Below are 23,338 nucleotides of genomic sequence, written 5' to 3'. Positions count from 1 at the left end.
ACAGTTTTCCAGAACCCTCTGTACCTATCTCCTTGAAACTTGGTAGGCTTTAGGCCCTCAGAAGGGGCTATCCTTCCTGCAAGTTTCATCTGAATCAGGCTAGAAATGACAAAGTTATAGGCAGTTTCATGCTTTCCCATTGTAGCCTACGGGCGAAATGTTGAAACAGCATTGAAACAGTTTTGACGAAATGAAACAGAACAGTGCTTTTGAACCCAAATGAAACACTGTTCTGTTGAAACAGAAGTTGAAGCAAAACGGTGCTGTTTTGCACAACCCTAGTAAGCAGACAGTACTCCTTCCTTGGGGGGCTGTGCTAGGGTAGAGGGATGGTGGGAAGATGGTTTAAAAAGGGATAAGTAACTTGAATATGAAACTAAACATTTTGTTTTGGACAGAATTAAATATTTGTATCCATCCAAAATGAAAAATTTTATTTTATCTCTACATTTAGATAAACTTTTTCAAATATTCAAAACTGATATTGAAAGCGATACTTTCATTTTTCCCTGCAGAAGCTGAAGTGACAGCAACTGCTGTTACTGTATTTCTTCTATTACAGCACTCCCCTCCCCCTCCAAATTTTGAGGAAAGGTACATGTTGTAAGCAAGAGAATATGGTAATTAGGAGTAGAATCTGGCCTTGGATTACTTACTCTAGTTAGAGCAGCTTGTTTAATTTTTACCCACTAATGCAGTGATTCATAGGAACAGCTGCTTCATAGGTACTGTTGTGCTGTGATGCTCTGGGGTGCTTTGAGGTCCTTTCAAGGGTCCCGGGATCTCCTGGGGTCAAAAAATGCCCCCATGCTGCAAAGTAGCAGTGTGGGGAATACCTTCTTGTGCCAAGTATCATGCCATAGACAGGTCTGTGGTGCCACACACTGCACATCTACAATTGTCTGGGTATGCCCAGAGATCATTCTGATCTGTTGAGGTCTTTCTGAGTTGTTTGCAAGAGAACAATCTCTCTCTTATTTTTTCTGTAGTGAAAAAATGAGAGAGAGAACTTGAGACCTGGTGTTTTCTGAAGGGGGACTCAAGTCTATCAAGGTTGAGAACCGCTGCACTAAGGCATGCAATACTTTCTCTAGGCTTATGGTTAAACGATTATGAAACCTGCTTCACTTAGAAAATGCTATTCCTGTTTGAGAACTCTGATTTGAGAAAGCAATTAAAATGTGATTCAGTACTACCTGAACTATATTGCTTCAGCTCTAACCTTGGGTGAAGCAAAGTTAAAGTTGGTATAGGTTTCCTACAGGCCTGTGCTCCTGAGCAACAGTTTGCCCACCCCTTCCCCTCTCCCTCCACGTATACCCACTTTTGAAATTGTTCTCAATGAATGTTTGTCCGTTCCCCTAGGGCAGGGGTTCTCAAGTCCCAGTCTGTGGGCCAGATCTTGCCCATGGAGTTGTCATCTGGCCTGCAAGGATATGCAGCTCCAGAAATTTGACAGTGGTTGAGTGATGGCCACTCCTCAGCTGCCAAATTTCTACACCCATGGGAGCCCCTTGGGCCAGATAGCATTGCCCTGCATGTGGGGCTCGATAGGGATGCACAGGGTCAGGAAGAGGTAGTGTAGAGCCAATTCAGGCACACGCAGGCTGGATAGAGGCAGCATCCTGGGAGCATGGGAACGAGAGGAGTTAACACAAGGCCTAAAGACTGAGCACCACTGCCCTAGTCTAATGTGATAACACTTGCAATAGTGTTTCTGAAAGGTGGTGTACTTAAAAATACACCACTGCATCTAGTTAAAGGAGCTGCTGGTTGTCAATGCAAAATGGACTAGACTTCACCATTTCTGCCACAGGTACAGCACCAAAGACAACATCACTTAAGTAGCCTTATCAGTAATAGCTAATGAACTTCCTTTGTTAATAATCTATTAATAAACACTTTATATTTAAATAACAATCCCTGTTTGTAAATGCAGTTATAAACCGAACTAAGCTCTTTTTATCTCTTACTTTTGTGACAGGGAGGTGGATGCAAATTCCTTAGGTACAACTGTTCCATTGAGTCGCCCAGAAAAGGATGGAGTTTCATGCATCCAGGAAGACTTACTCATTTACATGAAGGACTTCCCATTTTAAATGGAACGAGATACATTGCAGTATCTTTCATTGATCCTTAACTTTTAAATTTTTTTCTGCTATTTCAAAGCCAGTGTTTGATTCTTTGGCACAAATACTTATTTATAGTTTTCCTCCAAGAAGATAGCAATCGTGATAAAAGAAAATGTAAATTGCTTCCTATAGACAGCATCTTTACATTGGACTAGAAGATTGAACAATAAAAACAGCTTTAAAATTGTTGGGAGATTTTCCAAAAGTCTTTTCTGAGCCTTAAGTCACAAAGTAAGAATATCCTGCTTATTTCTCCATTTTTGCTGTCTTGTGGAGCATGGTAGGAAGGGAAAATGGAACTACTTTTTTAAATGAATCAATTTTTCGGTTACAGCAAAAATTACTGGATGATTTTATATATCTAAATTTTTTCTGGTTTTCCTTCAGTAAAGTGAAACAGCTGAATTTGTTTGGTATTTATATTTTAAAGATACCAGTAGAAGAGCATGTAGCAGTAGTATCAAGTGAATCCCAGTCCCCAGCAAAAGTGAATAAAATTTTTCATTTAATTAAAAATTATTCATGTTGGTGGCTACTTCATGAAACCCCCCAGTTAAACCTTTTAAAAATGTTTGTTCATATAATGTACTAAAATGCATCTCCTCTGAAAATAAATATGTGCATTGCTGAAAAGGATTCATTGTAGAAATGAAGAAACAGACTGAATAACTTAGATAAAAAGTGTGCACTTCTATGTAATATTGCAAAAAATTTTTAAAGAACTCATCCAGTTAAAATGTTACTTCTCTTCGCCAAGTGTCCTTCGATTGAAATGAGGTATTTTTGTAGATGTACCAGATCAACACTAGAAAGCAGAATCTTGTTTTCAAACCATTGGTAAGGAAATATCAGGATGTTTTGTAAACACAATTTTCTATTCTTATTTAAAGTTACTTGAATTTTATATCAGGAAAATGAAGTTGCAAAAGACTCTTCTTATGAACCTAAGTGGTTTGACTTGCCATGTATAAAGGAATCAGTTTTAAATATTCCTACTGTATCTACTGTTTGTAATTTAAAAAAAAACAAACTTGAAACAACCATTAAACCATGAAGTCTAAGGTGCCAAAATAGTGTTTTTAAAAACTATGTGACCTTGTGAAAAATAAATGGTAATTTTAAATTAATACTAGAGTTTTCTTGTGTATTTTAGTAAAATTAGCACGTTGCTATTTTCAGTGCCTACTTCTAGAAAGTGTGTTGTATTTAATGACTTATACATTTAAAGGAATTATTGTTCATCATGATGTGCATGATCACAAAGTTTTCTTTTAATACCCTGTATGTTCACCTCTGTTACTATTTAAATTATTTCTCTCATTAGTTAATGCTTAAGTCTTGATCAAGATAGGCAATATTTGAGAGCTGTAGCAGTAATATACTTGGATGCCATATACTACAGTAACACTTCTAAGCAGGTTACTTAGTGATGTAAGTAACAATTCTTTCTCCTTTGAACTTGACTGATTGGGTGCTAATATAAATTAAGTAAAATATAAGAACTCCACTGGAGCAGTGAGTTAATTATTTTTAACACCAGGTTCTTTTGTTCCAAATTTTCATTTCCCTTCTTTACATTGTACCTTTATTTTTTTCCCACTTCAAGCAGATGTTTACAGATTGCAGAAATACGTGTTTGCATTGCATTTCTTGACCTGTATAATGTCCATGCCTACATGTACCTTTAGCTGACTGATATTTTTGGGGCTAAATGTAGACTAAACTTCTAAAAGCTATGAAATTCAGAAAATCTCCTGGGTATGAAAGCAGTCTTTGTTAACCACCTTTTTTCCAAGTATTTGCTTGCGGTCTGTTTAGGCTACCTTAGAACAGAATATTCCTTTACTGTGTGGTCTGTTTAATATAGGTCAAGGTATTGAAGCATTCTTTATAAAGAAATACTTGAAAACAGGACAAAATAAAGTTGTTTGTAAACTATCTTTTTGCATAATAATCTGTGGATCATTTTTACATCATGTGTACTACTTTTATCCTATATTGTTTTCCTTAATTAGATTATTTGGATTCTAATTATTTGAAGGCACTTTTTGTTTCTTTATTTAAATTTTTATGTTTTCATTCATTAATTCAGTCTCTCCGTTATAATGAGCTGTTTCAGTGACTTCATCTTGCTCAGGCTTGCATTGCTAAACTCCTCTCCCTTGTTATTTCTTTTGATGAATCATTTATAAAGATTACTGAGTCCCTTTCAGGCATTCAGAAATATGTACAATTATGAGGGGGAGAGTAATCTTTTTTTTCTTTTTTCTTTTTTTTTCTTTTTTGCATTCACTAAATAGTGAAGAATAGGTTAATCCCTATGGGCATTAAAGTCCCAACATGGATATGTTTGGTCTTAATAATGGATTTAGATATTTTCACTTATAAGAAATTAAGACTGTAAAGCATACCTTGAAAGAAGTTCTGAGGCTCTTAACATCAGACTAAAGAACTGAGAGGCAAATGAAGAAAATAGCAGCTGCCTAAACTCGGGCAGTATAAATGAGACTCTGGGAGTACAAGGACATAAAGGTGCAGTGCAGCAGATGAGACATTTTACGAATTATCTTATTGGTTTTGCTTCTTCCTGGACCTAGATTTTCACTGATAAACCAAACTCAATTCTAAACTCAGTGGTGAACATAATGAGCAGGAGGGCCTTTCTCAATTAACAAAATAAGAACCCAGTTATGTTTAATCTTTTAATCAACTCTAGGGGGAATAATTCTGTGACCAGTCTGACCCTCCAGTACGATATATAGGCAGAGTCCTAGAGATGCTCAGAACGTCCAGTGAGGTATAAGCATGCAGAGATGTCACTTGGAATAGCTCTGCTCCATGTGGAGCAGTTATGACCACTGACCATAAACCAATAGTTTTATTTTAGGGGATGAGATTTTCATGGGAAACTATGGGATAGTGAGTGACACAATTTTTCTCCCCCTCTCTCTCACCTAGCTCCTTCAGAAAATCCCAAACTATGGTCTCTGTATGTTGCTCCAGGCTTTGCTTTGCTTAAACTAAATTAATTGCAGGAAGGAAAAGTTGTTGAAATATTTCCAGTATTAGCGTTAAACACTCATTGTTAGGCTATGTCATCGTTCCAATTGCCTGGGCAACCTCAGTTCAACTCTTGTGCAAATGCTACAGTTTTTATTAATTGCCAGCAGTTCCTCCTTCCCCCCCACCCTGGGCCTGCTTTGGGGATGAATTGGGGTAATGTACTGAAAGCAGCTGTTGTCTGTGTAGGACTCCTGCCTCATATTATCAGGGGTAAAAGATATGGACAGAATGTGGAAGGGGATTAAGTGTGAAGGCAGTTAAATGCCAAGCTAAAGAATAAGAATTTATCGCTGCCTCTGCCACAAAGTTCCTTTGGTTTAAGTGACTTGCCTAGCATGATAGACTTTTCACCTGTGGTTGCCAAGTGTCTGCTCATTTCTCAGTGCCTGACTTGTGATCCCAGGGTCTGACTTTGAGAAATGCTGTGCATTCACAGCTGCAGTGCTGGCTGGAGTGAATCAGAGCTGTGCTTTTAACTTAACATTATATAGTGCTTCATGTATGTCATACATGTTGTAGGTCCTCAATCCAAAATTGACTACATTTTATTTTCTCTCTCTGCCTCTGTTTCCTACCTGTACAAAGGGAATAAAACTCAACCCACAGGAGTGTTATGAAAGTAAATCATTAAATCTTATGAATCGCACAGATAATATTCAGTGTTTACAGACATGCTCCGGGGGGAGGGGGGAAGGAGCCACTCTAATTTACAGTGCCCAGAGCATTACATGTATCAGTGTCCCCATGCTGAAAAATAGCAACAGGGGTGGTTTAACTAAAGCTCATCAAACAAGCTTTAGTTAAAGCTCCCCTGCCACCCTGCCACTGATGCATATGATCTGGAGTCTGCTGGAGTGCAGTAATTATCACACTCCAGCAGATTCAAATAATTGAGTGTGCTCCAACACGCTGTAATGTAGCATGTTGGAGCAGCCTCCCTGCACATGTACAGGAGCCCATTGTTGCCATGAACTACAGAGAAACCCATGAAGAAATTCAGTTTTGTATATTTAAATAGTTGGGGTATCAATATTATGCAGTAAATAAGGCTTGGGATCGCATTTTGAATAACAATGAAAATAAAGTATTGAATTTAGTGAGTACTGTCCCTTCTATGCACTAAATCAGAAAAAAGTTTCTATTGGGAAAATAGTTTTTAAATATATGATCACACTCTGTCTTAATGCACATGCCCAGATTAAGTTTTTGTAGCAAATATTAACGTTATTTAACTTTGAAATGTGTACTTGTGCAGCCTTGGTGCTCTTCTTGTTCATGTAGTGTTCTGCATGTAGAAAAGCAAACAAAAAAAAAAAACCCCAACCAATTCTACCATGGCCTCATATTGGTATCTATGTGGGAACAATCAGCAGATTGGAAGTTTTAGACCAGCAGCACAGATCTCTTCCACTTAAGATGATAAAGCAACAAAACAAAGGGCTGTTTTCTTTGTGTAGAAGCACTAGAGGCAGAGATGGGACTCTTTCATAGGTATTTCCTGACAACAGAAGAAGCATTGAGACTTGGATCTCAGGGCGATTTTACCACTGTTTCATTCAGAGGTTTGTGCAGGTTGTGGTTCAGTGGGAACTGAGCTGTTCCAAGTGACATTCTGGTGGAAGTGGAATTAAGTTTCCTTGTGATTGAAGGTATGCACAAATTAAGAGGAAGTAAGAAACACTGGTAAAACATCCAAGGTCTTGGCCTAGTAAAAATGGCACATTTGTCCCAAGAGGTCTAGACCTGTTTCCCCCTCAGTGGTGATATTTTGCTAGAAAATACACAGAATCCCATTGCACACAAATCACAGCAGTGAGGGAAAAGCACCCTCCCCTCAAGACATTTGGTGCTTTGACATGCTTGCTATGCTTTTAGCAATGTTTAAAATGGTTCAGATCCATAAGTGAACCTGAGATAATTAAAAGTATACGGTAAATGAGTAGGTTGTGCTTAACAAATAGTTCCAGCTGTGCTGCCTCAGATGTGAGTTTGGTGCCAGACTTGTGCAGGAGGCTGCCCTCAACTGAGTCAGTTCTAAATGTGTACCTGGTCATTTGGACTGCAGAAACAAAGGCAGCCAGATGTAATGTTGCAGTTCTTACCTCCTCATGTGCTATTGGTTACACAAAGTTTCATATCTTTATCTCATTGCTTTGATAAACCACTAAGTGCAAATGGACCTTGTCTTTGAGTTGATGATAAAAGTATGGATGTATTTTAGACAAAATAATCCGTATATTGCTTTACTTGCATATTTAAGTAATTTGCAATATATGTTGAGAATACAAATTTGAACAATATTAAGATACAGCTTACTCCCTTGCCTGTATCCTCAATATCCCTACCTGAGTGTATACACTTTATCCAAAATATATTGCCTTCGCTGGCAATGTGTTATTAGATGTCACCTTTCCAATGGCGATGAAAATAATGTGTTATCTAAGCTTATATTTTTCACAGGCTATTATTGAATTAGGCATGCATTGTCAGGAGCAAAGAAGACTAATAGCATATTATATATGAAATGCAAAATCTAGCTCCCTCCTCCATGGCCATGAAAGACCCCTTGGAAATAGAACCAGTAAATTTCCAGTGAAAATGGGGATTAGTTCCTCACAAGCTCCACGTGATGCAACCCATAGCATGGCATGAAATGGACAGAGAGAGGTGTAGGGTAGAACTGGAATATTCAGTTGTGTCCTAATCTTCCAAGTCTTGTAAAGTGCCACATCCCTGGTAGAAGTTCTATGAACCATTGGATTGGCACACTGTCCAGGTAGTTTCAGTGACAGTCTATAATTTCAGTAAGAATTTCTGCCTCCATCATTTTTTTTTTTTTTACATCTGTTTAATACAAATGCCGCCTTAGCCTCAACTCTGGGCCTTTCACAGTTGTTTTTTGCTTATTAACAAGCAAATACCCCATTTTATAGGGACTTTTATCTTGCCATTCTGTTGAAAGCTGATTGCCTTCTTTATTTTTTTTTTTAAACTGAGACAGTACACAAGCAGAATATACTGTCAAGACTTCGTTTTCTTTAAAAAAGGTCAGTGAGGCACTGGACCCTGGAGTTTTCCAGAGACTAATTTATTAGTTGTATTACTACTACAACAACAAAAAATTAAGGCATTCCAAATGGATAAGATTCTACTCGGTTTAACAAGGAAGTAATGCGATATTTATGAAGTTTGAACAACTTTCCTCCTTATAACACAGATAAAAGTAGATAACGCAATACGGAGCTAAAGAAGCACTAACTTGTTTAATGTTTGACGTGAAAAACAACAGTAAAGACAGAGACAAACATGTTTCAAAAATAGGTATGCAGAAGTTCTTGAAATGTTGTCTCAGCAAATATATTGAGCTGCTTTTGGCAACTTAGTCCCATCCTGTTTATTTTCAGTCTAAAAGGAACAGAAATACATTGTGGAAATATCCCTTATGGTCTGATTATTAATACTTTTGAAATGCTGGCGCACACAAGCCTTTTTTTTTTTTTTTTTTTCTAGAGAAGAGGAAACCTTTGCTGCCACTAAAGCATCTAGATTGTTTCTGAACTGGAATATTGTACCACTAGAAGTCCAAAGGAGGCATGGTAGCAATGCTGTGCAACCTAAGTGCCTGTTTTTCTGTTTGGGCAAATTTAACTATCTTGAAAAATAATCCTAAAAATGGAATAGGAGCAACTCCTGGCAGCAAATAGAATACCAGAAGTGTTTTTTATATACACACAATTATAACCAAAAATGTAATGTCATAACAAATCCTTCTTTACTGGATATTCATAAACAGAAGACTAAATTCCCAGCCTTTTTAGATTTCTCATACAATATAACCCACTGAGTACATAAACTGCATGTGCATGCCCAAGATTGATTAGCAAACAATTTGATATACTTGTATAAAGAAATAAAAAGACAAATGCTGAGACAACTGTTTGAACATTATTGCATTTGTTCAAGGGTCTGCTCTGTCTCCCACTGAAGGAAAGTCAATGGGAATGTTTAAATTCATCAGGCAAATTTTAGATTTGGGCATTATGCATATAAACTCTTAGAAAGGTTCCATCTTGGAGCTCTGAAGTGTTCTGTCTGGAGTGATTACACTTTCTGTATTGCTGGTAATGCCAAATTATACAACTCTAATTTTTTCCTTTTAGAAGAAAGTTTAGAATACAAAGGAAACCCTAAAAGACTTCATTTGTTTTTCTTTCTTTATGGCTTAGGAAAGCTTGGAACTGTTTGTTTGTATTAGTGATAAATCTGGAGGTTGACAAATTCGGGCAACTGTTTGTATTAGTGATAAATCTGGAGGTCAAAACATTAACCACCCTTTATCTATCCTGACATGATTGATCATGATGTCGTGAGCAAAACTGTTGGTGAAAGTTCCAATTGCACCATTTAGTTACCAGCACTATTGTCCTTCCAAAGAAGGTCCAAGTCCAAAGAAAACACTATAGCTGTCAGCTAATACAGAAGTTTTTTCCTACTGAATATTCCCCTTCTGTCATGCCACCTTTCACTTTATTACTCTTGTAAACCTGCCTAAATGCCTTTTTTGCGATCTAGCAAACCCCAATCCCACCAACACCACAGGACTGATTTCTGTATATCAGCAAAAGACTTGTTTTAAGAACTATATAAACTAAAAAAAAAAAAAAAAAAAAAGGTTAAAATCCTGGAAACTTAAGCAGATTTTCCAGGCAGTATTAAATCAAATAAAGTCTATCTTAATTTCATATGCTGTGTCTAAGCTCAAAAAATGTATTTATTTTGCCAAAAATGACAGAAAAAATTGAGATTTGGTAGGACTGCTTAGGCTTCAATTTAACAAATGAAAAAACTTGAATAGTTCACAAAATATGAGAGAGGAAAAAATTTACTAGAACTTTCATTTTGTATTACATCTAAAGATAATATACGAGACCCCTAGAATCAGGGTCAGCAACATATAGCCCATGGTCCAGATGTAGATCTGGTTCATGCAGCCAGAAGGCTTTGACTCTGCCCATACCCATGCTGGGCCTGGGCAGTTGGAAGCTGCACCCATATTGCCACCACTTTTCCTTACCCCCTACTCCCTAGCTGTAATTCAGGCTCAGCTTCCAGGTGGTGGGGAACTGGGCTGGGTAGCTTCCAGCTGTGCCCATACCACAGCCAGGAGGGGAGCAGGTGGCAGTGTGGATGGAGCTTCCAGCTGTCAAACTCTGATGCAGCTCCCCACCAGCTGTTCTGCTGGTTTCTGCTCTATCAGGGGCCAAGGCCCAGGCTAGAGTTGTGGCCCAGTTGTGACAACTGCCTTTCCAGGGTCTCTGATAGGGTGGAATAGAACACACTTAGGCACCTCAGTGGACTAGAACATCCATAGAGTGCACTCCTGACCTACTGAAGTCAATGGGTATTTTGCTGCCGAGTATATTCAACCTAAAATTCCATCCTCTAGCTTTCAATACAGGCAGCCTTGTCTGCAAAGAATTAGTTAGCAATTTGTATGTACATCTTTTATAAATGCAGATTGGATTTTATCTTCACCATATGTGAACGTTATTTTTGTTACCTCTGTTTTTAAAGTGTTGCCCTTCTCCAGCCCTTCTCTTGAAGCTGAGGCACTGTGCCTTGCTTTTGATAGCCATTGGATAAAATAGATGCAAAGTAGTAGGGAAGTTTCTGCTCTATCAGGGGCAAAAGCCCAGGCTAGAATCCAGCAGCATGCATCTCATTGAGCCACACACGCTCTAGCTCATCCTTTTCTTGGGCTCCACATTATCTCCCTGCTTTGGCTGCCCTGGGGGCCAATTTCAAGAGGAGGGCTCATGCCTAACCTATGGTATGGAGGTCAGAACACTGCACTAGAAATTTAGAGATGCAGGTTCAAACTCTCTCTGCATGAGATGGGCCTATAATCCAAGTCTGTTGTTTGCCAGGTGAGTGATATAGATACTATCTTGCTGCAGAGTTTTTTACTCAGCAGCAACGCCCATGTGGACACTGCCCCAACTGGCTGGGGCACAAGGGTTCTTGAGTGCAGGCGATGCCTGCCAGCTGACCCTGCACTGGAGCACCCTCATGCCACAGTCGGCCCCTGACCCTCAGCCTGCTATCAGCCGAGGCTGCTCCAACCTGGCTCAATGTGCTGCGGTCCTGGCTGCACATATAAACGCGGTGCCCGAGAGCAACTCCAGTGTGATAAGCGCTGAAGTTTATTTTGTGGTATTAATATGCACATGTAGATGTGCTTATTAATATATAGGAGTTCCATCTATTCTTTCTCTGTGAGAATTAATAGCATTTTGCTGTTAATAATAGCAGTCTATTTCCTCAAGTCCCAAAGCTTACAAAGATTCAAAAGTATGTCTGATTACCTCTTTTTTTTTTCTTGTTTCTTCTTTTGTTTGGCAAAGAAGTAATTTACTTCTGCTTTTGTTATTGATTTTTGTGGCTATATTGTTTATATGTTTATATTCCAACCCATATAAACATAAAAGAAATTCAGTTTATAAAATGTTAAAGCATCTGAACCTGACACTTCTACCGAGATATTGCAGATACATTTTTAAGGGGTTGTAAAGAATCATATGAGATGGTGAGTAACTTATATAAATTGATCATGGAGCAGTAGAGAGCAATAATAAAGTACTGTGTTTAGTCTAAACTCTAGTTGCTAAACTTTTCTGAGCAATAACATATTGATGTCTTCCAAGATTACCAAACCCCCTTCTTTCATATCATCCTTTGGCATAAGAATCCTGAAATATGATAAAAATTTCTCCCCTCATCTGTTTCACTCCGTTTAAAACTACCAAGGAATTTGTTTTTTTTCTAAACTTAGATCTACTTTTCCTTTAGCAGTGCAATTTCCTTGACGTCAGTGTTTGAAATGACTTTAACCTATTAGCAACTAATGCAACTGGATTAGTTGCTACTAGGTTAATATCTAAGTTGCATGGAAACTACAACTGGAATATTAATCTGTCTTCCTTAATATGGCTCTATTGTATAAATGGCACTTTTCTACATCTTGTGTAGTTCTTTCCTTTTAATCCACATTGTTCCAAAATGCCTATGGTTCACTGGCAAAGATACAGAAATGCCTGCAGTCCTCCTTTGCCTCTTAAACATTTTTCTCCTTTAACATTTCCAGAAGTGGCTTGTAGATGAAGAGTATTAATTTTTTTCATTGATACCTCTGATTCTTGTATAGCAAATTTTGTTGCCTACAATATTTGAAGTATACATCTGGATAGAGTGAATATTCACCCTTTTCCTCTAGCTTTGTAACCTTCCAGATTTTAAATTATGATTCTTTTATCTTTATATAGTAAGGCCTTGCACCACAGTAAAACACACAAAGGCCCAGTCTATACAGTTGGCTGTACAACTCAAAAGGTACATAACATAAGTAAATTATCGGTATTCATGAATAAGAAAACAAAATTTTTCTCCTGTCTGGTTTCTCCTCACTTTCCCCCACCAGAAACGTCAATGAAGAAATATGTATGTTCAAAATTAATAGTATTTTAAAGGATACTTGTGCTGGTTTGAACTACCTTGCTTTGTGTTGCAAATTTAGATACATTTTGATGCAGTAAATTCAGAAGAATACGGAAATTTGGAGTTCTCCAATGTTTTACTACTTAGTTTTACTACTATCTTTTTTTAAAAATCAGGGCAGAAGGTCATTCAAAGAGTCATAAATTTGCTGAAGTTGAGCCAAGAATGTAAAACATCACTTATAATTTGGGAATAAGATGTGGGTATCCCTATGGCATCATTTTGGGTTAATGAGCCATCCAGTTATTTATCCTGTTAGCTCAAATGCAAGCTGCATAAACGTATCCAACACATATGCCATGAGGACAGTCTTAATTTCATTTGTTTGATGGTTACTTAAGATTACTATTGCAAGCAGTCTTAAAAGCTCTGTTAAATGTAAAATAAACAAGGGCAATTTTAGCTTAGCCACAATGAAAACAATGTTTTGTATGGAAAATAAAGCAGCAAGATCATTTTTTGAGTTGTGCCTGAAAACTTTTGAGCTTCTGTACAACATCTGACTTTTATTAGCTCTTGGAAATGACCTTTTCTCAACTTAATTCTAGAGTAAGATTCAAGAACTGCACTGCACTTTTAATTTACTCTAGAGATCAAAGTAGCTTAGTTTATAGAGCACAAGCAACCTTAAGCAGTATAAGTAAAAAAGGCATTGTATACACCTTTGATGTAGTTGGTGACAAACTGAAGAAAGAAGAATGTCTGGATACTATACTTCTGCCATCCTGTGGTCAAACACAGATTTGACAAAGGTTTATTATAGACTGAAACACTCAGTTGGAGGAGCTTGTAACAAATGTGTTAAATTCCTAATAAAGAAAAAAAACTTGCATAATACCTGATATTGTACATTTTTAAGCTGTGGTGTATGTGTGTATGCATATATGTATATAATTTACATTCTGGTCTATCTTACGTATGTATATAGGTGCATATTGTTAGGTAGCAGTGATACAACACTGATAAAGAAGGATGCAATGCCAGGAGACAGCAACACTTCTAAAACTATCTCAACAAATTGGAAGATGGCATAGAGTGCACTCATGAAAGATGTGGAAGATGGCATAGAGTGCACCCTCAGCAAGTTTACAGATGACACCAAGCTGGGGGGAGTAGTAGATATGCTGGAGGGTAAGGCTAGGATTCGGAGTGACTTAGACAAATTGGAGGACTGGGCCAAAAAGAATCTCATGATTTCAGCAAGGACAAGTGCAAAGTCCTGCATTTAGGACAGAATGATCCCATGTGCCAGTACAGGCTGGGGGCTGACTGACTGGGCAGCAGCTCTGCAGAAAAGGACCTGGGGTTACAGTGGCATCCTGGGCTGCATTGGTAGGAGTGTTGCCAGTAGGTCAAGGAAAGAGATTATTCCCCTCGATTCAGCACTAGTGAGGCTGCATCTGGAGTACTGTGTTCAGTTTGGCACCCCACTACAGTAAGAATTGGAAAGAGTCCCAAGTATGGTAACAAAAATGGTTTAACAGCTGGGGGACATTACTTATGAGAAAAGACTGAGGGAACTGGGCTTATTTAGTTTAGAGAAGAGAAGACCGGAGGGGGGAAGGGATGTAATAGCAGCCGTCAACTACCTGAAGGGAGGTTCAAAAGAGGATGGAGCTAGACTGTTCTCAGTGTTGGCAGATGACAGAACAAGGAGCAATGGTCTCAAGTTGCAGCAAGGGAAGTTTAGGTTAGATATTAGGAAGAATTTTCTCACCGCGGGGTAGTAAAACATTGGAACAGGTTACCCAGAGAGGTGGTGGAAGCTCCATCTTTGGAGGTTTTCAAAAATTGGCTAGACAAAACTTTAGCTGGGATGATTTAATTAGGGATGGTCCTGCTTTGAGCAAAGGGTTAAACTAGCTGATCTCCTAAGATCCCTTCCAACCCTAACTTTCTATGATACTATCTCTTAATATCTTAAATCACTTTGCCAGTATTAATCCCTTAAATCACTTTGCAAGGTAGACATCCTTGTTAGCTTTGAAACTAGGAAACTGTAGCACAGACATGCGTCTTGGCCAACATAACTTGGCAACAAAGCTGGGAAGAGGAATCCAGGAGGCATGATTCCCAATCTTCTGCTTCAACTGCTAGATGAGTCTTTCTCCAACTGTAGTCATCATCAGAGGAGCAATTCATTGGTCTTTTTCTGGCAGTCTGCAGAATTTAAACACTGACCATGGTGGCGGCCTTAAAAGGCCAGGAGCAGGATAACAGATGTGCTGTTACAGTGAATAAAACAGACAACTTCCTAAAAAGAATTCTCAGGCAAAGAACTTTGTAGAATTAAAATGTTCTATACTAAATGGTGAGGGGCTGGGGGAGGGAAGCAGCAAGGCACCCACACAAGAACTCTTGCCAATAGCCGAGTTTATTCCATGTTGGTTTCTCCTGTTGACGCCTGCTGTTGTGCTTGAAGAGGATTCAGTTAAGACTGTGTTTGTTCAACAAAGAAGCTCCTGTTGCTCCCTGTTGATCTGGCTGGAACAAACCCCTGCAGTACACGGTGCACTACAGGCTGGTTCCTACTGGTATGAGTCTCTTTCAATCCTGCATCTCACTTCAAATCCTTTTAAGGACCCCTTCTTCCTAAAACCAGTCTTTACCATGCTTTAGTCTTTTTTTTTCTGTCCTTACATCCTTTCACAGTATCTGATGAGGTAAGCATATTTATATATATAAATATAGCACAAGCTTTCGTGGACTGAGCTCACCACATCAGATGCTGTGAAGGGTGGGGGGTGTGAGTAAACTATATGTGCGCGTGTATGTATACATCAGTTAGTCTATAAAGTGCAAATCTATTCTGCCTTTTACTCTCATCTTAGTCGAGACAACAATCAGTTGCAGAAATTAACTCTGGGGCACTGTAAGACCACCTTCCCCATCTCTTCATCTTTGACTGTCAGTGGATGACCTGTCCAGCTCCCAACTTGAGTGGGAATAGAATATATACCATTCTATACAGTTGTTTTGGCAAATGTTTGGAGTTCAGATGTTAACAACAAATTAGTAATTCTCAAAGTGCATTGTGAGTGCATATTCCTTTTTCTGGTGTTTGGGTGTCTTTGGTAATTGGTCTTCCCTTACAATACAACTGTATATTGGTATGTATGAGTGGGTTATTTAGATGTGTGTGAAAATCTCTTTGATAGCATTTTCCCTTGCACTTGCCCCCTGGCAAGGAGATCTGTCCTGTGATGACATTGCCTTTTGTCAGCCATTCTCTCAAGGTTAGGGGATTCTCTTCCATCCAGTGTCTGAGGGTTATTGTAAACCTTTACCATAAACATAACTCCCAACACCATAGTTCACCAGAAAACATTGGGATTGAATGAAAATATTGGGAATTCTCTAAATTACTCATGAGATGATGTAATGTGTGGGTCCCATTGGTTATTTGGTTTGACATGATTATTTATTTTAATTTTTTTTAAGTATTTCTTATGTCTGGGCATTCCTGGAATGTATCCATGCCTGGCTTTCCTTCTTGGTACATCCAGCAGGTCTGTAGACCTGAACTATACCTAGGATGGAAGCTTTGTATATTACTTTGTGATTTATGGGTGTTTCTTATGGTTCTTCTCTCACTTTGCTATTATGCTTTGTCAGGCTTCCTTTCTGGGGACTTCTGATTGTCCTACTTCTTTTTAGAAAACTGTGATATCATGAGAGGGTGCTCATTCTGCTGAGTTCTCCTGTGAGGTATGGATGGTCTTTGGGTCTGCAAGTTTTACTTGATGCTGATCTCATGGATACTCATTGGACAGGGGAGGAACATCATGGGCCTTAACCTGGACAATTAAATTAGTCATCAAACTTCTTAGCAGCCAACTAGGAACCACTGCTGGCAGTAGCAAATTCAGGAACATGGCAGGAAGAGGTGGTTCCCCTTCTTTGTCTGGGCTGTGCATTGCACAGTGAGCTCTGAGCTCTCTACGTGGTCAGTGTAGGCTGCTATGGGGCTTCTGTGTGAACAGTGAACTCTGAGCTCACAAGCTGATCAGGGCAGGGTCTGGTTGGAGCCACTACTGTTATGTGGCTCCAGATCCCATGTGCTAAATGCTGCTATTGTTTGCCCTTCCCCTTCCTAGCCCTCCCAGCTGAATTCATCAGCAGGGAAAGTAGGAAACAAGTGGCAGTGGCATTACTTACCTCTTGGGCTCTGGAGCTGCATGAAAATGGGAAATCCAGAAAGCCCATACGCCAAAGGTAAGATGGAAGTACTAACAGTGAGGGGGGACAACTCTGAGCTGGCGCTGCCCCTGCTGCTGCTGGGCATTGGGTTCTTCCAGGCTAGAGCCCCATGCCTTGCCATTGGTGCAGAAATAGTGCTGCCATCACCTCCACTGCTTCCAGGCCCTGGCTCTGGCTAGGTTGAAGCCCCATGCCTCATTGTCAGTGCAGAAACCTAGGGGATCACATATCCGCCGCCCCCCCCCCCCCCCGCTCCAATGCTTCCCGATACATCACCTATGCCACACCCCCTCTGCTGGAGCACTCAGCCCAGCCCAGCCTAAGGATGGAAAGCATGCTGGGATGTTGGGGGACTTGAACTTGAACCAGGAACAGGTGTGGGACAGAAGTTTCATAAATTGGTTTGACTCAGTTAAGTCTGATACTACATTCAACCAGGTTTATCTTAAACCAATTTCATCCATTTTGAAATTGATTTATGTGCACCGAACTTCTGTTCTGTTACAGGTTTAAACAGGTTTCTGATGACTTAAACCAATTTATGTGCAACTTCTATCCCTAGCCAAGGTGTGCAGGGTGTGTGGCGGGCCAGCAGGGGGAGCTCCTTCATTGAGCCTCCCACCTCACTACGCCCGTCCACCTGCCGGACTCCACGTGTCTCCCCAGGGGTGCCTAAGCCCTGGCAGACCCCCTTTCGAGCCTCACCGCAGAGTCCAGGGGTAACGTGTGCTGCCACCACCCCGAGAGGGGACCTTCTAGGTTCTGTGTCCTTGGGGAAACACAGGCCTAATAGTCCTATGGGTACTCGATCCAGTACAAGCACTTGGGGCTCCTTCTCAAGTCGGGGGCCAAAAAGGATAGTCTCCCTTAGTCCGCAGACCTAAGGGGCCTCCTAGGCATAATTAAACCCACCCCTCAATAAGTCTCCTATGCCAGTCACAAAGAAAAACTTTATTGGTTACAAAGGGTAGAGTTAGAATAGGGTAAGAGGTAGATTACTATCAAGGGATTACCGTTGAGCAAGACAGTCTGGCTGAGGTAGCCATTTGATATGCAAATGCATCACTGGGAGCTGACTAACTCTCTAGAAACACGAGTATCATCCAGAAGATGGTAGAGATCTGGCTTGGAGATTTCCAGGGAAAGCGCGTTTCAGTTGGATCAGACTCTTTCCCTGTGTCCTGATGCTTGTGCCATGCTGGGGAAATGGCTTCTCTCCTCCTCCTTCTTGGACCAGGCTCTTATATAGCCTTTCTGACCTCAGCAGCCCAGTCCAATAGAAGCCAGTAGTGTTGGCAACTAGCCAACCGATTTTAAAAAGCATCACTGGTTGTCTGGTCAGAGGAGCAGGGGCTTTTTCCTCCCCCACTCAGGTGACCAGAGGGACCACCCCCTCGGCACCAGGCTTTTGTCATGCAGGCAGGGAGGAAAATCCCCCCTCCCTGAGGAATTCAACCCCAATGTCCCAAGCTGACCGGGACAGGTCTCTGGAGAGAGAGACAGTTTGTGGCATTTCTGCCACAGGTGAACATAACTCAGTCTGCCTGTCTCTTCTTCAGTGTGCTCCATCAACAGCTTTCCACAGACTTCTGATGAACCATGAAGCGAGGTGATTTCTTGTGTACAATAGCTATTTTAACAGTTGCTAAATATGCTCTAGTTCTAATGCATACAAAACCCACCTTGCGGCACTCTGAGGCTGCAAGTAGCCTTACCTTGGAGTAAATTTCCATTCAAAGCAGGGTGAAAAACATTCAGGCAAAAAATGCAAATTATAGTATAGCGAGAAAATGTGAAGAGAAAGAGGAGGTGTATGTGTATATGCGCGCTTTTTTTTCTTATGTGTTATTGAGGTTTTCTGCTCTGGCAGGTGGCCTGAATTTCAATGGATTTTTTGTCAGCACCTGCAGTCTAATAACCACAATCTGTGTTGTACAACAATTGCGTATAGTTTGGTGTTTCTTTGAAGGAGTTTACAGTCTTGAGAGTCAGATCCTGAAGATAGCTCATATAAGGAAAGTTTGTGCCAAGGAAACATTGCTCTAAAAATTGCAGGCATCACAAACAGGAGATAATTGTTCCAGTGCACTGCAGGAACTTGAGACAGGAAGCAAAGCACAGTAACATGGTTTCTACAGAGAAATCTGTCAAGATCATTTTATGGAAGAAATTTTCTTTAGTGTTGGTGAAGTGTCTGCATTGAGAAATTGTCAAAAAATGAAGGCATCTTCCTTTTGTTTCATGACAGTTTTGTCTTGATACATGCAGACTTGGTTTTTTTATGAATATCTCTCTGAAAGACTTAGAAGAAGAAGAATAGTAATAATAAAAAAATAAAAGTAAAATCTCTAAATAAGAGACCTTTGGCACTATTTGTTTTGATCTTCTGTTTCCTGCAAGTCTCTACTAAATATCTGAAGGCATCTCAGGCCTTGTGGACAGAGGTGATATTTTTTTATTAGACTAACAAGATTTTTGCAAAAAAAAAATTTTTTTTTAATTAATTGCAAGCTTTCGGGCACAAGCACCCTTCATCAGGCATCAGAGAAAAAATTGTAAAAGTTCTCCTGGGTAGAAATGAAAGTTCATATTTCATAGGATTTCTGTGACCTTTCATTTCTACCCAGGAGAACTTTTACAATTTTTTCTCTGATGCCTGATGAAGGGTGCTTGTGCCCGAAAGCTTGCAATTAATTTTTGTATTTTTTATTAATTTGTTGTTGTTTTTGTTGTTGTTTTTTGCAAAAATCTTGTTGGTTTAATAAAAAATATCTCTGTCCATGAGCTATGATTGCTTTTTCTTCTAGACCAGAATGGCTACAACTGGGATACCTGACTCAAGGCATCTCCCGACCTCACTTTTCCTTTTTCTACTGAAGTGCTCTTTCAGGATCCACTTTTTAAAAAATGTCACTTGATTTACAGACATTATACTCTTAGTAGCATGAACCCAGTTCTTAAAGACTTTGTGGCAGTGAATAGGGTAGACAATGATATGTTCTTCTGATAGTATTTTGTTGTAAGATATGTAAATCATATTCAGATGTCTTTAGTTTCAAGACATTGGGCTACAACTTTAATTATTTAAAACTTGCTCACTGTTTTACAAGGCACCACAAGTTCTATTCTCAGAGCTCTCCCATAGTTCCATCATGCTGAGGGTCACATTTACATGTTCTGTAAATCTTTTCCTTAACTCTTGATTTTTCCAATTATATATTCTCTGCAAGAACTCAACCTTCCTCTGGGCTGGATTTTCTCATCTCTACTGTTCTAAAGCCTGCCTCCAGCATCTCATTCAACCATGAACCATTCCTGTTCTGCTAGGATAGCCATTTGTTTTCTCTGGGACAGTCCACTCCCCCCACTTCCCCAGAGAGTAATGGGATTGGCCGGGGGGGGGGGGGGGGGGGAGGAGGTGCAGTGTTCCAGGATGAGAGGTTGTCCTGGTTTGACATTTGGGAACTATGGTTATCTTATTTCCTGCCTAGCAGCAAAACACAGCACAAGATCACCAAAAAATTGGAACTAGCTTTGCACCACAGCGTTCTGAAAATGCAATTGTAAATGAAGGATCTTTAACGCTAGTAATACAGATTGTAAGATGCCCAGTGGGCTGGTGGAGAAAGAAATAATTATTTTTTTCAGTGTGTAGACAGTAAACTAAATCATTAACTAATGCCCAATTGTATACATAAACATGTTTTTTTTTCAGGATTGCGCAAGTAGAAATCAGTTCTGCCTTATTCGTTGGACAGTAACTTCTGAGTGATAATTAGTAGCCAGCGACCATAGCACATATCTAAGTTCTATTTTTAAGGCAGCATATTTGACAATTTGTGCATGTGCAGCTAAGTCTGTCTCAGTAATATTCATGATTTTTCAGCATCAAAATAAGTTGTTAAAAATATAAACAACAAGTCTCAGGCTAAGCCTAAGGCAGACCATGGAAAGACTTCTATTGAGTTGAGTGACTTGAAAATTAAAGTATAATCCAATAATACAGAAGTTCTGTATAACACCTTCAGCAGTAGATCACAGAACTTTTACAAAGGAGGTAAGCAGTTCTGCTAATCTTTTGCTGAGGGAGGAACCAGACTTCCCAAGTTCACTTAGCAAGCCAATATTGGATCTGGCAATAGAACCCACGTTCTGTGTATACTCTAACCCATGGGTGTAAGAACTTACCTGGGCACCCAAGGCAGCTACAATACACAGAGGCAGGGATCACTGATGACTTTCAACTGCTGGCACAATTAATTGGCTGCAGCAGCTGCTGCTGTTCCCCCCTCCCACACACACGCATAAAGTTGGCACCTGGGGCTGCTGCCCCAATCACCTGCCTTATTTATGCTATCTCCATACTGTCTTCTCAACCTAACCTGCTCCTAAATTATTAGACCCCCAAAGGATATGTTAATTGCTCAGTCCTCTTTCTGTAAAGGTAATTAGATATGAGTTACCTAAGGCTTTTTTACAGTGAAGATGTGCAAAAATCTTTCCTATATGAACAAATGTTATAACAGTTAGTTAAAAATAAAGAAGAAAAAGTCACATTCTTTCTTGCATATTAGTTTAGAAAGTGGAGATCCTTCTCCAGCACTTCTTTTCCAGTTTGTTTTTCTGCTGGGGTTTCCTGTCAAGCTTCCTCTTGCTAAATGCCATTCTATCTAGCTATTACATTGCCTTTCTTTGACATTCAACATTTTCCTTCTCTCTTAGGAGTAAGCCTTCCTGTAGTCTGTCATACCCCTTTTCTACTAGATGACCCAACATGTTTTCCCATTTTAAAAAATATTTACATGTACTTTTCTCTCAGGTTCAAGCTTTTATTAGAGTGGATTCAAAAAAGGATGAAAATCAACAAAGTGGTTTTTTTTCTGTTAATTCACTGCAGATGTTATCTATTAAATTGTATTAATAGAAAAAATAGATCCCAGAACCAACAAAGTAGCATAAAATAAGCTGTTAATATCTATCTGTAGTTAGTGTATATTTTACAGATATTAAGAAATGGAATGAGTCTCAACTTGGAACATCAAGAAAATATAAATTTCACAAAGAAAAAGCTAGTTTTATTTACAACTGCCAAATTTCTTTCTCATAAAAGCAACTAGACATGTTAACTTGACATTTCATTATAACCAAAAGAATCCATGCAAGTCTTAAATTGAGACTAACTTTTTTTTCCTGAAAATGTTCATTTGGACAAAATCATGTTTTCTGGCAGGGGCATTTGACATGTGGAAAGACTTTGACCAGCTTTACTATGGTAGATTTCTACTCATTCAAATAAAGTAGGAAACATCTTATAGATAGACTTTTTAATAAGTTTCAGAGGGTAGGTGAGCTAAATTTGTGTTTCAAAGAATTATTGAGAGGGAGAGAGAAGTAGAAAAAGTTGGCTTTGTATTTGAATCTTAACAGTAAAGTATGTGGTCATTGTTACATTTTGCAACCAAACAATTTTCTCGAGGGAGCCTAGAAACTGGAAATCTGAGCTAGCGAAATGTTGGGCCATTGACTTAAATTGGGCTGCGGTTTCATTCTTTGTTTCTTAAGATTACAAATTCATTACTTAGTGACTCAGTTGTTTCAATGGAACTTTACATTTTCTCTTTATGATGATCTCTTTCAGCAGCTGTTTCTCAGGGTCAGCATCAGTTCTTTGATTGGAATTTGACTGTGGTGTTGACCCAAGACAAAGAATAGAGCTAATTTGATCTTCAGTCATCTATACTGGTGACAGGATGTTCTGTTATAGTGGGAGTGGAGGTGTAGGGATGTGGGTGTATGAGATGAAGCCTTTCTAGAATATGGGCCTTGTTCCTGGATACAATGGGTAGAAATTGCATTCTTCTAGCTACCAACTGGAAAATGAAGCAAATTCAATAAAATAGGTTAAAAAGATTTCTATAAGTGTAATTTTATTGTTTGCTTGCTGGCTAAATTTCTGTTTCTTCTGAAGGGCTAATTCAATGGAAGCCATAAGAAAAAGAAGTTAAGAGTTCTCTTCAACTCAACGAATGAGAGATGTAGTAAGAATTTGATGACTAAATACTGATTTTTTTCCTTTGTTGGTTTTTTTTGTTTTGTCTTGTTTTTTGTCTTTTAAGACTAATGCCAATAGGACCTTCTGAAGGTGGTGGGACAGTATTTCCCATAGAAAGACCTAATGGGGATCCCGCTGACAGTTTTTGTGCTGCACATCACCAGTCTATTACATAAAATACCACCTCTGGGCAGCTCTGCAAAAAGAAAACTTCAAAGGAGAGGTCAGGCCTCACTGGGCCTAAACTGGGCAGCAAAAGTCAGTCAGGCCTATACTGCACTGAGGCCTGAACGTATACCTGGGGTTCAACCACTCAGCTAGGCTGAAACATCACAGC

At 39.3% G+C, this 23,338-nt stretch overlaps 1 protein-coding gene across 2 annotated transcripts in view; it reads left to right on the top strand.

The window, feature by feature from the left end:
- The window catches only part of PLOD2 (procollagen-lysine,2-oxoglutarate 5-dioxygenase 2), a 94,628-nt gene extending 91,369 nt beyond the window's left edge, over nt 1-3,259 (top strand). For both annotated transcript variants that reach the window (XM_019491741.2, XM_006267195.4), the window contains one exon: nt 1,985-3,259. In XM_019491741.2, coding sequence (XP_019347286.1) covers nt 1,985-2,140 — 156 coding nt within the window. In that variant the 3' untranslated portion in view covers nt 2,141-3,259. The remainder of the gene's footprint in view (nt 1-1,984) is intronic.
- The last annotated feature ends 20,079 nt before the right edge of the window (nt 3,260-23,338 follow it).

The sequence above is a fragment of the Alligator mississippiensis genome, chromosome 7 (genome assembly GCF_030867095.1).
Source record: "Alligator mississippiensis isolate rAllMis1 chromosome 7, rAllMis1, whole genome shotgun sequence".
Lineage (NCBI taxonomy): Eukaryota > Metazoa > Chordata > Crocodylia > Alligatoridae > Alligator > Alligator mississippiensis.
The sequence above is the reverse complement of the archived record's forward strand: the minus strand, read 5'-3'. Positions and strand labels throughout refer to the sequence as shown.